At 37.5% G+C, this 14775-nt stretch overlaps 2 protein-coding genes across 4 annotated transcripts; one reads left to right on the forward strand and one right to left on the reverse strand.

Annotated features, from left to right (window-relative positions):
* Positions 1-204: 204 nt before the first annotated feature.
* On the reverse strand, positions 205-2553 carry LOC114463795 (serine/threonine-protein kinase pim-2-like). 2 transcript variants are annotated; one of them, XM_028447593.1, is made up of 3 exons: positions 2454-2553; positions 2320-2382; positions 205-928 (listed from the first exon to the last, which is right to left on the reverse strand). In XM_028447593.1, exon 3 carries the CDS (start codon positions 895-897, stop codon positions 298-300), a length of 600 nt encoding a protein of 199 aa, XP_028303394.1. In that variant the 5' UTR covers positions 898-928; positions 2320-2382; positions 2454-2553; the 3' UTR covers positions 205-297. The 2 variants fall into 2 exon arrangements, with proteins under 2 accessions (XP_028303394.1, XP_028303395.1); XM_028447594.1 differs by having other exon boundaries at positions 205-933; positions 2320-2520.
* Positions 2554-2757: 204 nt separating this feature from the next.
* stx16 (syntaxin 16) lies at positions 2758-13565 on the forward strand. Of its 2 annotated transcripts, none has more exons than XM_028447592.1 (9): positions 2758-2873; positions 6018-6029; positions 6125-6229; positions 7048-7188; positions 7326-7488; positions 7611-7699; positions 10107-10250; positions 10350-10430; positions 12263-13565. In XM_028447592.1, the coding sequence occupies exons 1-9, from the start codon at positions 2793-2795 to the stop codon at positions 12365-12367; spliced, it is 921 nt and encodes a 306-aa protein (XP_028303393.1). In that variant the 5' UTR covers positions 2758-2792; the 3' UTR covers positions 12368-13565. The 2 variants fall into 2 exon arrangements, with proteins under 2 accessions (XP_028303393.1, XP_028303392.1); XM_028447591.1 differs by having other exon boundaries at positions 2773-2918.
* The last annotated feature ends 1210 nt before the right edge of the window (positions 13566-14775 follow it).

Here is a 14775-nt window from a genome sequence, read left to right on the forward strand (position 1 = left end):
TCAGCAAAAAACAAACAAAAAACAACAACATTTAAAATAATCAATTAAATCATTTATTATAATCAACAAACACATTACAACAATAACAACATGAGCAAAAATCTCCCTCTCAATCATACGCAGTAGAGAAAAAGAGTCTTTAACTTTGATTTTAAAATGTTCACATTGAATGCTGACTTCAGCTCTGCTGGCAGTTTGTTCCACTTCTTTGCAGCATAACAACTAAAAGCCGCATCACCATGTTTACTGTGAGCTCTGGGCTCCACTATCTGACCAGCATCAGAGCCTCCCTAGTTCTTACTGCAGCCAGGGATGGCGCTGTAGTTTGTCTAATCCAGGTCGCTGCTTCGGGTAGAAGGTCTGACACTGACTCATGAAGTCAATACATTCTTGAGACAGAAAATTGTAGTTATTGTAGATGTAATATTTATAATTGAAGATGAACCTCAGCATGGCCCCTATCTGCCACACCGTAGTAGGCTCTGCGTGGTACTCGGTCTGCTCTAACACTTCCGGCGGTTCATAGCCTGAAGTACCACAAAATTCGCTGTAAGGCTGATCGAGGACAAAGCCACCACAGCCAAAGTCAATAATCCGAATTGGAAGAGATGTTGTTTCTGGAGAAACCAAGACGTTCTCCCCCTTGATGTCCTGATGGAAGATCCCATTGTTGTGCATCAGCAGGGCTGCATCCACCACTTGTTTCAAGATGCTCTTTGCCTCGCGCTCCGAGATTTGTCCGTCCCGCTGCTCAACAAAGTCAAAAATGCTCATTGATTTCCCTGGATGCTCCATCACGATCAGGACTTCCTCCTCTAGATCGTACACATCTAGCAGGCCAATGACGCCGTGGTTTTCCTTACTGCCATTGCAGAGTAGGCCGGCCGCCTGGGCCATGAAGACCACCTCGGACACCCACACGCGGAACCTATTCTGGCAATACACCAACATGTAGGTCACTACATTTATTAAACTTTGTACTCAATAAATGCACTGTTTTAACAAACAAAAATTATCATATATAACGTTTTGTTTAGAACATAGGCTACAGACCCCCACAGTGAGGAAGTATGGTTTGTTATAGCAGCAAGTGGAAACACTAAAACACATTAGATTTTTTTTTTTTTAAAGTACAATAATAATAGAATGATAACTATAATACCACTGTCCAATGCCCAATTAGAGCTGGAGATAGGCACCAGCAGACCCCCATGACACCTTCTTCCTGATTTGTTCTGAGCGCATGGGCGGAGTTTTATTTACTTTTCTATCACCATCCTGTCTGAAATGACATAATAGCAGTGTTTGAGCTTCTCCTGTATACAGTAAACATGCAGTGTGATGATAACCAGTTGTTTTGAGTCCTGTTTATAATGTTATTGACCTCTGGTTCCCTACAGCGCGCACACACTCACTCCCACCTTTGAACCACGCACTCACTCACTTGCATACAGTGACACTCTGAAGCCAAACTATTTCCAAATTATTTAACCATTAATCTTTTTTTAACTAACCAACTCTTCCTTTGCAAACTCTGTCTCAATGTTGTCGATGCTGAGGTGAGTGAGAGGAGGTGGGGGTGTTTCATTAGTGCGTGTGAGTGTTGAGTTTCACTCAGAGGGACAGAGCGAGAGAGAGGCAGGGCTGGGTTAAGATAGACAGTGAGAGGAGAAAAAAGGCATACTGGTGGCTCTATGGAAGAAACTTTTAATGTTGCGTGTATTATATCTATATTACGATATAGTCCTACGCTACATCTCTTCAATAAATAAATCGATATTTATTAAAAACCTCAATATATCGCCCAGCCCTAAACGAGATAATTGCTGTCCAAACAAATCCAAAGTTGCACACCCTTGAACCAAGCAGCAGCCATGTTGAAAGTCTCAGCACTGTCTGTCCCTGAACCGCAGATATTTGAGCCACAGACAGACAGACAGACAGACAGACAGACAGATAGATAGATAGATAGATAGATAGATAGATAGATAGATAGATAGATAGATAGATAGATAGATAGATAGATAGAACGGAAGTTCAAAATGCTTGACCGTCACGTGATTCATGTAGACTCAAATATTTCCCGAAAGTTGTTGACGGGCAATTTTAATTCATTGATTACGAGTGACATAACTGGGATTTTCGGTAATTTGTCGTCAGTAACTGCATTGATTTAAAATATTTATACAGTACACTGTCATATGCAACCGTTAATAATGTATTATTAATCAGTTAATTAATAATTAGTACATAATAATAATAATAATAATAATAATAATAATAATAATAATATCCAATATGATTATTTAAACATCTTACCGTTCAAAATTGCATCACATTGCGCTGCTCACTTCCAGGAATTATTGTTGAGGCTCCGTGAACCTGAAGAAGAAGAAGAAGAAATAGTTCTGTGAGTGGCCGGCAGGGGGCAGTAGCTGCTATGAGTCACACACCTCCTGCTGTAAACGAGCTGTCGAAGAAGCGAAGCTATTACGCAGGTGTTTACGTTGCTACTTCCGCAGCTTCCCACAGCGGCACAACGTCAACAATCTGGCACCCAAATTTAACGATAAAACGAATACGTGGTCATGGTTGATGTTTAAAACCAGGGAGGTAGATATGTTAGTCAGATTAGTATGACAGCACTTGTTTACTGTCCGCTGTAGGGACTCGGAGGCGATTCTTTTTCACCGCGTACTGAACCGAAGCTAAGGCTAGTGGTGTCCGAACGTTAATACGACATCGGCCGCTCCGCACTTTGTCCGCTGTTAGCACTCTCAGAGCAGCCAGTCATGGCCACTCGGCGTCTGACCGATGCCTTCTTGTTAATGCGGAACAATGCGATCCAAAACCGGCAGATTTTGGCTGAGCAAGTGAGTACATACGACCCCCGTCTGAGTACACGTAGCAATGCTGCGGTGAGTGGTCTGCATCGTTTTGACACTTTATCTGTGTGTGTTTGCATTTAGCCAGTGAATAGAGGGTTAGGTGTATCTATCTGTGTGCTAGTATCTTTCTGTGTTAGATAGTGCTGAGCTGCTGAATGAATGATGATAGAGGAGGAGGATGATGATGATGCCTGTGAAGGTCTGCCTCTGACATGTGATCATCTACCACACTGTGATCTATGGCCACGTGTCTTTTATTCAACAACTAAACTTAAATCGATTATTTTATGATAGATGGTCTCTTTGTATTGCTCATTCCAGCTCTGTCATTGTATAACATTTATTACATGTTTTTCCTAAACCAGCTCAGTTCATTTAAGAGACGCATTGTAAACAATTACCCAGTAAACACACACAGATCATCAAACTCACACATATTCACTCAATCCTACTCAACCTAAAACTGGTTAAAGATTTAGTAATATAATAATTTAATCCATCTCTATTGTCAGTGTAGAAGATCCAATGATATATAAGAAAATATTCCTTATTTAAAAAGCTTGGGCTACACTAAAGTAAGGGTGTCGCAATCCCATCTGATTTTTGATATCGGTTCAAGTATTGGATTATATCGTCCTGTATCTAAAATCTCTGATATGATATTTACATTGTTTTTATTTAATTTATTGGAGTTCTTTTTCAGGGTCCTCTGATTTATTTATTTATTTTCATTTTTAGAGTATTAGATTTTAGAACAAGTTTAAGGTATTCATTGGTTAATAATAAATTGATCAGTTTTTCCTCTTACCTACTGTTGCAGATAATCTGTTTGAGTAACATCACTTGATCAGGCCTTTTGATATGGAATCACAGGAGTGCCAAAATGAAAAGGAAATGCATGTGGAAATATAAAGAGAATCAATAATAAAAAAGTATACAAATGTAGTCATATTGTTTTTCCATTTTGTCTCAGTTTTTTTCAACTGTAGTCATAATTTTTTCCATTTTGTCTTTGCTTTTTCTGTATTGTCTTTGTTTTTTTCCATTTGCATTTTGACATTGCTCGGGTCTGTTTGTCCAGGGTGACTAGTCGATACCTGATCACACAATTTCTGCTTGCAGTGGCTATGTATTAGCAATGTTCAGGGTTGGGAGGGTGACCTAAAAAAAAAAAAAGTAGCCCTTGCTGTGGGCAAGTTTTTGCTTTGACATTGCTTTTACTTGACAGCTTGAGCCATCAAGTAAAACAATGTCAAAACGCAAATGGAAAGACAAAGACAAAATGGAAAAAGCAAAGACATAAAGGCTACATGACTACATTCGTATAATTTTTATTATTGATTTTCTTTATATTTACACATTTATCTCCTTTTAATTTTGGCACTCCTGTGACTCCATATTTGAAACATTCCATACTACAAAATAGAAATGTAACAATAATCGTATCACAAGTGGGAAAAGCTGTATCGGGGTGTCCCAGGGGACATATTATGCAATTTTTCAGCCATGTCCGTTTGTTCTAAGAGCCCCAAAAACATAGTAGGTTTATTTTCCCAAACTTGCCTGTTTTCCATAGTTTTAGCCTCTGAAAAGTCACTTTCTGAGCAGTTCTGAATGCGGGCCGTTTTTTGGCCTACTTATGCATATTAATGAGTGGGCGTGTCTATAGACGCTGACACACTTCATGTCTCAGGGTGATAAGTGATCACTAAAGCGATTTTATTTTTGCTATCCACACACTGTTGTTATTGTTTTCAGCCAAAAAACTGCACATTACAGTAAAACACATGGATATTTAAGCGGCTATTGTTTTCATGAGTCCGTCTCAGAGCAGCAGCAGCAGTCATTCGAACTCTCACCAGAGTGTTAAGCTGCTAAGTCACTCTCTCCTCCTCCTCTGCTCTACTAACTACAGGAATAGTGCATTTAATGTGATAATCATTTGTTTTCTCCAACCTCTGGTCCATCTTTATGGGTTAAATTTTTGTTTGAAGAAGAGCAAATCTAATCATCATCATCTCAGGTCGAGAATGCTGATGATTCTGAAAGAGGTCAGGTCCTCTTTATTTTAGGTGTAACATAACATAAGTTGCTAATATTTTTCCATTCTCACGTCAGTTCACTCCTAACAGATTTAGTCTGAAAGAGTCGGTTGGTTTTTTCTCAGAAAGATCTCCTGGAGGGCAGTGACTGCATCAAATCAAGCTGTGGCCCCACAGAAATCCAATTATTGCGACTATTTGACTGACACTAATGTGTGCTGCACTGGAAACAGGTTTTAACCAGTTTGATCCTCAGGAGGATAGTGACAATTCTGAGGAACAGTGTCACAATAAACATAAACCTTACTGTATGTAAACCTGCCTGTAGCAGCAGAGCTTTTTATCTGGATGGTGATGCAGAGTAAAAGAAGCACGTAGTGGAATCATGTCACAAACAGCAGTTAGATAAATGTTTGTTAAATTTGTCTTAACGATTACATAAACTGCTCCTGTACATATCCTTGTCTTGCTTTGCCTGTGCTCACTGTTTGTTGTAGTAGTGTCATTTAAAAAAAAAATAATTTAGGAAACAACTCAGATTCTGTCCCTGTTGAATACAATAAATTATTAGACACATTCCATTTTTTTTATCCTATATTTTACATTTACAATGCACTTATCAGTTCAAGTTGTCACATTTAAAAATGTTCTTTCCCTTTAAGTTGCAAATATGAGTTGATTGATATTTCAGAGGTTTTAAAACCTTTAAAATGTCCTGGATCTGTCTTTTATTTAGTTTTAAATATCCTACCTCTGGTTCCTTCATTCTTTCTGCAATTTTACTATTTGTTACAGAGAATACGAATAACTATACATATAATATTGTTAAAGTTAAGTTTATTCCATTTACTTAAACTCTACTAAATATGTGTATTTTTATTAATAAGTAGTTTCAGAATTCCAGCCTGCCTGTGGTTATTTACTATTTCACAATGTTTAATGTTTTGATAATGAAAATAAATGTAAGAACAGGTGTGTATTATATACTGCAGTGCAGATTACCTGCGTCTCACGTTCTGTTTCTTCTTTTTCACATGTTTCTTGATTTCTATTGGATGGGACCACTCTGTTCTGCCAATCACATTAGGAGCTTGATGAGGTATTACTGCTGCTGCTGTCATCTTTGTATTAGAGCCATATCAGGCTGCTATGTGGTCATGTCAAAAGGTTTAAAAGGTCTGATATTGTTTTTAGCTGGATGATCGGATGGCACTGGTCTCTGGGATCAGTTTGGACCCTGAAGCTGCCATCGGAGTGACGAAGAAGCTTCCTCCAAAATGGGTGGAGCGGGTGGACGAGGTACAACTGCAGACAACATACGTGACTTAAATTCTAAGAGGAAATAATGTCAGTATCATCCCAACAGAGCTTTTTTTGGCACTCATTTAACAAAGATCATTTGGTACAGTAATTACGTGCTTTGAAAAAACCAACAGGATCAAGGATACACCAAAAAAAGTCAATAATAACAGTAGCAATGACGGTAATAGTGGGAATAATAGCAACAATAGTGTTAAACAAATAGTCAAGCAGAGCAGTATATGATGGATACCCATGAAATTAAAAAGAAGGGGGGGAAAGGGTCACACAAAATTAGAATGTACGCATATATGTATATACAGTAGATATACACATAACGATAGATATATGTACGTATACACATATAAATAAAGTAAAATCAATTTAAAGTAAATATATAAAATACAAATTAAACACACAGAATATTGATGTTTTAAATGAGAATAAGTAGACACAATTAAAAGTATATCATTTTAAAAAACAAAATAATGATTTATGAAATAAAAGTTCAATTTGGGATAGGTCAGATGGTAAACAGAGGTTCATCAACAACCATAGCAGTCATTACGTACCAATGTGTGCAAAGTAACAAAAGAGTACGTATGATACATATTACTCAAAATATATTAACAAAAACAACAAAACATAGTCTTCCTCGAGGCAAAACTACAGATGAAACCCACTCAAAGGTCTTAAACCCACAGTATGGCTAAGAAGGGAAGGAGCAACATTGCTGGATCATATTTTTTATTTTTTGATAAGAGAAGAAAAAACAACTCTGCTATTTGTTTAATATGTTTTCAATGACTGACTTTCAGATTCAGTATGAAATCACACGGGTTCGGCAGAAGATGAAGGATCTGGCCTTACTTCATGACAAGCATATGAACCGTCCCACACTGGATGACAGCAGCGAAGAGGAGCATGCTATCGAAATCACGACTCAGGAGATCACACAGGTGCATCTACATGCCAGCGCTGACCTATGCATACTTTATTTTAGGGTGTGACCTCCTTCAGTTGTCATAAAAACTGAACAATTACATAAAAAACTAAACCTGTGCTTATTTGTTGTTTTTTTTTTTTTTTTTGGCAGATGTTTCACCGATGCCAGCGAGCTGTGACTGGTCTGCAGTCTCGCTGTGGTCACTGCACGCAGCAGGAGGAGCGGCTCCTGAGAAACGTGGTCTCTTCTCTGGCCCAGAGTCTGCAGGAGCTCTCCATCAACTTCAGACACACACAGTCCTGTTACCTAAAACGTATGACATGCAGCCACACACAATCTGCGTCCCCTCGTATTTCTTAGTGTTAATAAGGTTAAAGTTCATTTAGCGCTTTTTTCACCATCATGTTGATATCATCGTATTTGATTCATTTCAAGGTATGAAGAATCGAGAAGAGAGATCAAAGCACTTTTTTGACTCTGGGCCCTTAATGGAAGAGGATGAAGAATTAGCTCTGTATGAGAAGGTAAGCAGCTGTAAATATGTAACAGTTTGTGCAAAATAAGCACACCACCACCCTTTAACTGCACGCAATGGATCCCAGAGCAAAACACAAGTTCAGTGCCAACCGTCTACAGAAGTGGTTCCCAAACTTTTTGTGCCTAAGGCACACCAATAGACAAGTCGAAATCTGAAGGCACACCTATTGTGAAAAACAGTCTTTATAACACGTGTTATCACTCATATCATGTACAATGTCTGTAAATTAGGAGTGTGACGATATCTCGATACGGCGATATATCACGATATTTTTACGCACAATCAATTACGATATGCTCGCGCTGAATATCGATTTTTTTTTTTTCCTCAAAACCTTTTCTGCTTTTTCACTAAAATGTGCAGGTTGGTCTTCACAGAAATTTTGCCACTGTTTGTTGAAGGAACCAATATATTGTTTACTGGAATATTGCACTACAATGGTGTCACTGGTAAGAAAGACCCTATATTTTGTTTACAAAAAGCACTATTGGAGATACTTATTTGTTTACATTGGTATGTTGACACTTATTTACAGAAATGTTAGTGTCACTGTTCATAGGACACTTTTTCAATTTATTGTCTTTCAGAAATAGAAAATAAAAATTTTATTTTTTTCACTTAATCTTTTTTTTCTTTTCATGTCATAGATTATTGTAGATTAATTTCTGACCGATATATTGATAATCGCAGTATCGTCATATCGTGAGATAATCGTTATCCTGAGCTTTGTATTGTGTATCGTGAGGTACCCAGAGGATCCCACTACAAATGCTAAATAAAATGTGACGGACCACTGTATTAATCATGAAATATTTAAAATTTAGGTATAGAGTTTGCCATTGTATTATGATATGAGTGCATACAAGGTAGTAAATTAAAAAAAAAATCATGATTTTTGTGTAGTTGTAAATTGCAAATAAAGTATGGTTGTCACAAAATCCCACGGCACACTGTTTGGGAATCACTGGTTTACACACACATGGACAAACTAGTGCGCCCTCAGATGATAAAATAGGGTTCAGAGTATCGTATTTGGCAACAAGTTTAATGACAACCGTTGTATGCCTATTAATAAAGTTTATTTTTAGGATTGTGGTGATTCATTTTAGCAACGATTCGAATCACAATTCGATTTGAATCAAGATTCTTCATTGCAGATTCGATTCATGGACAATATTGGTTCATTTTGAACGATTCGATCTGAAATCGATTCAGTAACTTTTTTAGCCAAAATAATAATTCAACCAGTGTGACTGAAATGAATACCTTGATGCTGGACACTGCAGGTCAGCTTTCCTCGATTCCTGTTTCTTGTAACGGAATCCTCTATAAATTTATTATGGACATAAACAAGTAAACAACAGTTAATGGCAAATGTATTCACAGTTTATTTGGAAGAAAGTCCAACCAATACTTAAAATAGTTTGAATTAGCAGGATGTTAACCTTTTCTGCTCATAATGTTTTCAATAAGAATACATTACCATATTAGATTTAACTAACTCTTATGCTTGTTTTTTCAACATAAAAACAATACAATATTAATATAAAAATGAAGTGCAACCAAGATCTGTTCCGGTTAAATGAGCTGTAGTTAACCTGCTACTTTTCGTTTTAACATGATGGTGAGCCTGAGGCTTCTGCAGAGCTAATGCTAACAAGCTAAAGCTACAGTACCATCACTGCTGCTGCTGCTGCAGTGAACACTATCAGAAGAGCCTGGGGGTCAATGATCGACTCCTTTAGAATGTCTCCGTCTGTCCAAACGCCAAAGTGTTTCCTTTCTACACACTGACACCAAAGGTGGATTGATCCATTCCTCGCTGGCCGGCTTCTCCGCCATGCTGTTTTGTTGTCCGCCGGCTCATGACAAGACAGAATCGGCCGTAGTGTCTTTATTATTAAAAGCGCTTTAAAACACATCCACATAAAGCCTGCTATGCTAAAATCCATAGTGTTATTTCCTTGTATTGATAAAATCGTTTGATTACCTTTTTAAAACGATTTTAGATCGATTAGTGTCATCTGGAAGGACAACTTGCCAAGCACAGATCAATGTGGTTGGATTATTGGAATATAAATCAATTCATGGATCTAAAGGATTAATCGTTAAACCCTTATTTATTATATAAATCCCACACTTCATGCCCTTCAGTGGAAACCAGGATGAGTTTGGAAACAGCACTTTGGCAATGTATTTATACCATTTATTTTCTTCTGATGTACAAAGTTGAACTTGTTTTAATTTAGTTCCAGACAGTTTGTGTTAGCCATTTCAATGTGTATATTTATAGTCAGAACTTTGCTGTGAGGAGTTCCTGCCGTAGAAATTCACACAAATCATTCTTACTGTAATATTTTAGATAAAGAAATATCCTTTTTTCAACACGATAGGGCTTCACAGACGATCAGCTGATGATGGTGGAGCAGAACACAGTTATGGTTGAAGAACGAGAGCGAGAGATTCGACAGATCGTACAATCCATCTCTGACCTGAACGAGATTTTCCGGGACTTGGCTGGAATGGTGGTGGAGCAGGTATTTAGAGCAATGCTTAATTCTTACTTAACCATAAAAACACTTGTAATGCCATAAAGAAAAGTCTAACTATAACCTTTTCATGTGTTCTCCCTTAAGGGCACCGTCCTCGATAGGATCGACTTCAATGTGGAGCAGGCATGTGTAAAAACAGAAGATGGATTGAAACAGTTACAAAAGGTAGAAATGAGGCTTTTTCTTTTACACACTAATGGTTTGTTTTAGTAACATTGGCCACGTTTACATGGGAGGTTTAATTCCTCTTTAAAGTGGAATAAAAGTTTATTCCTCTTTAACCTGACACACTTAATTCCTAATGCTAATTTAATTCTGAATTAAAGTTAATTATGAATTAGGTGGCTGGTTTATTCCATTTTTAATCCCAAATTAAATAATTCCTCTTTCTTGTAAACAGTTAACAACATTTAAATCCGCTTTAAGTTAATTCCAGTCGTTTTGCACATGTGCAACTTGCGGCGATGACGCGCTGGGTGACGACGTAATCCAGCATGGCGGCCCGGAATAGAGCGGACACTATTTAATAAGAGCCTTAAAAGACATGAATATAATGAAAAAAGTAGATGGACGGAGGCATAAACATGCAGACATTAACACGGACACATGGACTTATCACACACATGGAGATCAGCAAACGAAACAGCTTCATCGTACGGGCGATACTAAAACCCGGAGGCGGAGTAAATGCGTCCCCATACTGCTGCACAGGCTGTAATATCACCAAGTTTATCACTGTAGCGGTTGTTAGAGCTACTATCTTTACCAGGGAGCAAATAATTATTCCTGATTATTGTTTTCCGGAGTTTTACTGGGTTTTATTTGATGGTGATTAGTTCTTATCGCTCTTCTGCTCCATGGACCAAAGTGTGTTATTGTCGAGCTGTTGCTTCAAAACTACAATCAAAATAAAGGTGAAAACAGTTCTCATGTGTGATCTTCTGTGTTACAGCGAACAATAAAAGGTTGTTTGTGTTTTTTTTCCGGTAGACATGACCGACGTGATACCTCATGTTCGCCCCCTGTCCAATCAGAGCCTTCCCAGCCCCCAGACCTAAAGCGCAATTAAACTAAAGCTGAATAAAACCGTTTTTTATGTAAAACACTTAAATTACAAATGATTTAATTCAGAATAACTAATTCCGAATTATCATGTAACCGTGGCCAATATCCGGTCAAAAACAAATACAATTTATTTTTCAGTCAAATACACCAAATTCATTACATTGGCACTATATACAATCAAATTGAGACATAGGAACTCAACAGATGGTTGGCTGACAACCAGAACTAATGTAGCTCTGCTAATATAAATATTTTTTGACATGTTATCTCCCTACCATGAGTTATTGTTCATTGTGAAAAAAATTGGATCAAGTTGGCTACATTTATGTGATCTTAGAGCACTGTTGACAAAAATAATGACAAAGTATTAGTTTAACACTGTTGGCAGCCTAGGATGGATGCATGCTAATATAATAGGCAGTAATCTATGTCAATTACACAAGTTGATGAACAGGCCAGATTTGCAATATACAAATGTTCTCTTACAAAAAGTAGTTACAAATCTATACATATTTGCGATTTGTCTACACAAGATTCAGAAATATGATTTTTAGAATCAACAAAAAATTAGAACTTCAAAATAGAGCCATTTGAACTCATTTAGATGCTAGTAAAAGCAAAATATTACGGGACTAACTGACGTCCAATCAAATGATTGGGGGGAATAGAAAGAGGAATGAACTTGGCAATGTCTGGAAGGGTAGAGTCCACATTAATGTCTGGGTTTGGCCTCATCAGCCAATCCTCAACCTTCCTCCATATTTTAAGATGGAATTAGGATGTCGGCGGGAAAACCTGCTGATGAAGTTAAAGCTCGCTCTCTCACACGCAGGACACGTAACATAGAATTAGCTTTTATTTCTGATGTTGATTTTCCTGAATGATGAAGTTGAAATTACACTAATTGACGGTGCTTTTGTCGTTTTCTGCAGGCGGAGCAGTATCAGAAGAAAAACAGGAAGATGCTGGTCATTTTGATCCTCTTTGTCATAGTCATTTTTCTAATTATTATTCTTTTTGCAACTAAATTTAAATGAGGCATCTATTACTGTCTGTTTGTTGTGCTTCTGTGTGAACCCGGATTCTTCGTTAAAGGACTTTCTATATCAACTAAGACACTTCAAGGTAGTCCACAACTGCAGGGGCATGTTGATGGAGAGGTTTGTTGTTGTTTCTTTTTTTAAGCACGCTATTCAATGACCGAAACAATAGACTGTCAGTAACTGTGACAAAGGTCCAACCGAACAGCACTGTCAACCGTGTCTGAACAAAAGACGTAAGGAGAATATTGTTCTCTGCTTAAGCTCAGTAAATGACTTCATTTACAATGCATCATATTTATTCACTGTGTTGTAGACATTTAAACTCTGAGATTTGGGATGATTGCAGACGGCGTGACAATGGTTTGGTTAAATTTGCTCTATTTTTTTTTTTTTTCTTACTAGAAAATTGCCTTTCTCACACAGCTCAGTATTGAAGCTGAAGGACACGAGGAGAACGTTTAGTAACAAAGCAGCACAGGATGAGGCTAGAGTGGCTGTAGAAAACTAAATATTACCTTTAGTGAAGGAGCATCTGCTCAGTATATGAAACGTCTTCAGTGTCCATGGTAGTGCTGCTCACAATGTGAAGATTCTCATTTAACCTCTGCTTCCAGACATTTTACATTCGCTTAATGTTAATTGCATCGCTAAGCTCTCATTGAGCGCTCATTTTAAAACACTTGTCTATTCATACTGACCTCGCATTAAGTGGTACACTTGCAGTTTGCACATAATGAGGGGGATGGGGGGGTTGTAGAAAGAAGAGTTTATTTATTTACTAAAAATGTCAAATGTATTCTGCCTGTCTAGAAAATCTTGCTGTGCGTGTGTTGTGTGGTGATTTTTAACACAATCATTTTCTGTCCATTCCAATGAGGAAACCGCCCTCATCTAACCCATGCAAACTGTGTGGCCTGTTGTGTTTCTGTTCTGATTTGGACCATTATTATCTGACTGTATTGGAGAATCTTTACATCTTGTCTGTAACTGTGACTGAAAAGCTGTAAATGATGATGATGAAACGTTATCAAACGTGCCTGTTGCTCAGCTTGATCGTCTGTTATTGAAGTGAAGTATTTGTGGGGGTTTGTCTCAGCAGATCTTCACCTAATCATTGTTTTTCTTAAACAAAGTAGGTGAGATGGCAACTTCTAGTTTGGTTTTTTTTAAATAAACTACAAATTCCATGGTGTCTTGTGAGGTTTGACCTTCTTTAAAAAAAAAAACTCATGGCTACCATCACTGCCTGGAAGCAGTGGTGTGTATATATATATATATATATATATATATATACCAAGTTTGTGCAAACCCTTGGTTTATTTAGGTCTCTAAACATGGTTTTCACACAAAATGCTATAATACATCTTTTAAAACTGTATTGCGCTGCATTAGTGGTTAGTAAAATCTATTGTACCTAAGGAAGATTAAATAAATGATGCACAGTGTTGACCACAGGATCCACTGATGCCTTATGAAGACGTTCACATAGCGAATCCTAGGATGGCTCAAATGTTCTTTACCTATTTACCTTTTTTACTGCTAAAAACATTCTCACCATCTGATTAGACAGGGTTTTCTTGTCAAAAAGATTATCAGCTGTTCTTCACCCATTCTGCCTGAGTCTGGTTCTACCCCTATGTTAAAGCAGCCTAAATGGGTATCAGGTAACTCTGGAATTCATTAATAAATAAAACTGTACCTAACACCTATCCGTCAAGTATGGTTAAAATGACGCAATTATGGATAAAACTTGCACTGATCCATAGAATGAATGGTATTTACCCAATACTGGTAAGTACTATGGATGGGACGATATATCATGTGGCAAGATATCGCAATAATAAAATGTCACAGGATATACAGGCACATTTCAAAAAATTAGAATATCATGAAAAAGTGTAATATTTGTGGTCTCATTTCAGAAAGTCAAACCCACATATGATATAGGATCAGGACACATAGAGTGAAATATTTCAAGCCTTTATTACTCAAAATTTTGATAATAATGGCTTACAGATAATGACAACCCAAAATTTCAGTGTCTCGAAAAATTGAATATTACATTAAAATCAATTAAAAAAAAGGGTATTTTAAACGAAAATATAAGGCTTCTGAAAATTATGTTCATTTCTATGCACTCAGTACTTGGTTGGGCCTCCTTTTGCATGAATGACTGCATCAATGGAGGGGATCAACCTGTGGCACTGCTCAGGTGTAATGGAAGCCCAGGTTGCTATGATAGCAGCCTTCAGATCATCTGCATTGTTGGGTCTGGTGTTTCTCACCTTCCTCTTGACAATAGCCCATAGATTCTTTCTGGGGTTCAGGTCAGGTGAGTTTGCGGGTCAATCAAACACAGTAACACCATGGTCATTGAACCAGCTTTTGGTACCTTCGGCAGT

The sequence above is a fragment of the Gouania willdenowi genome, chromosome 5, assembly GCF_900634775.1.
Source record: "Gouania willdenowi chromosome 5, fGouWil2.1, whole genome shotgun sequence".
Taxonomy (NCBI): domain Eukaryota; kingdom Metazoa; phylum Chordata; class Actinopteri; order Blenniiformes; family Gobiesocidae; genus Gouania; species Gouania willdenowi.

Coding starts and splice junctions, on each gene's coding strand:
- LOC114463795 (XM_028447593.1), bottom strand. CDS start 897: ATGGCCCAGGCGGCCGGCCTACTCTGCAATGGCAGTAAGGAAAACCAC.
- stx16 (XM_028447591.1), top strand. CDS start 2,793: ATGGCCACTCGGCGTCTGACCGATGCCTTCTTGTTAATGCGGAACAAT. Junction 7,489..7,610: donor ACAGTCCTGTTACCTAAAAC/GTATGACATGCA, acceptor ATTCATTTCAAG/GTATGAAGAATCGAGAAGAG. Junction 7,700..10,106: donor AATTAGCTCTGTATGAGAAG/GTAAGCAGCTGT, acceptor TCAACACGATAG/GGCTTCACAGACGATCAGCT.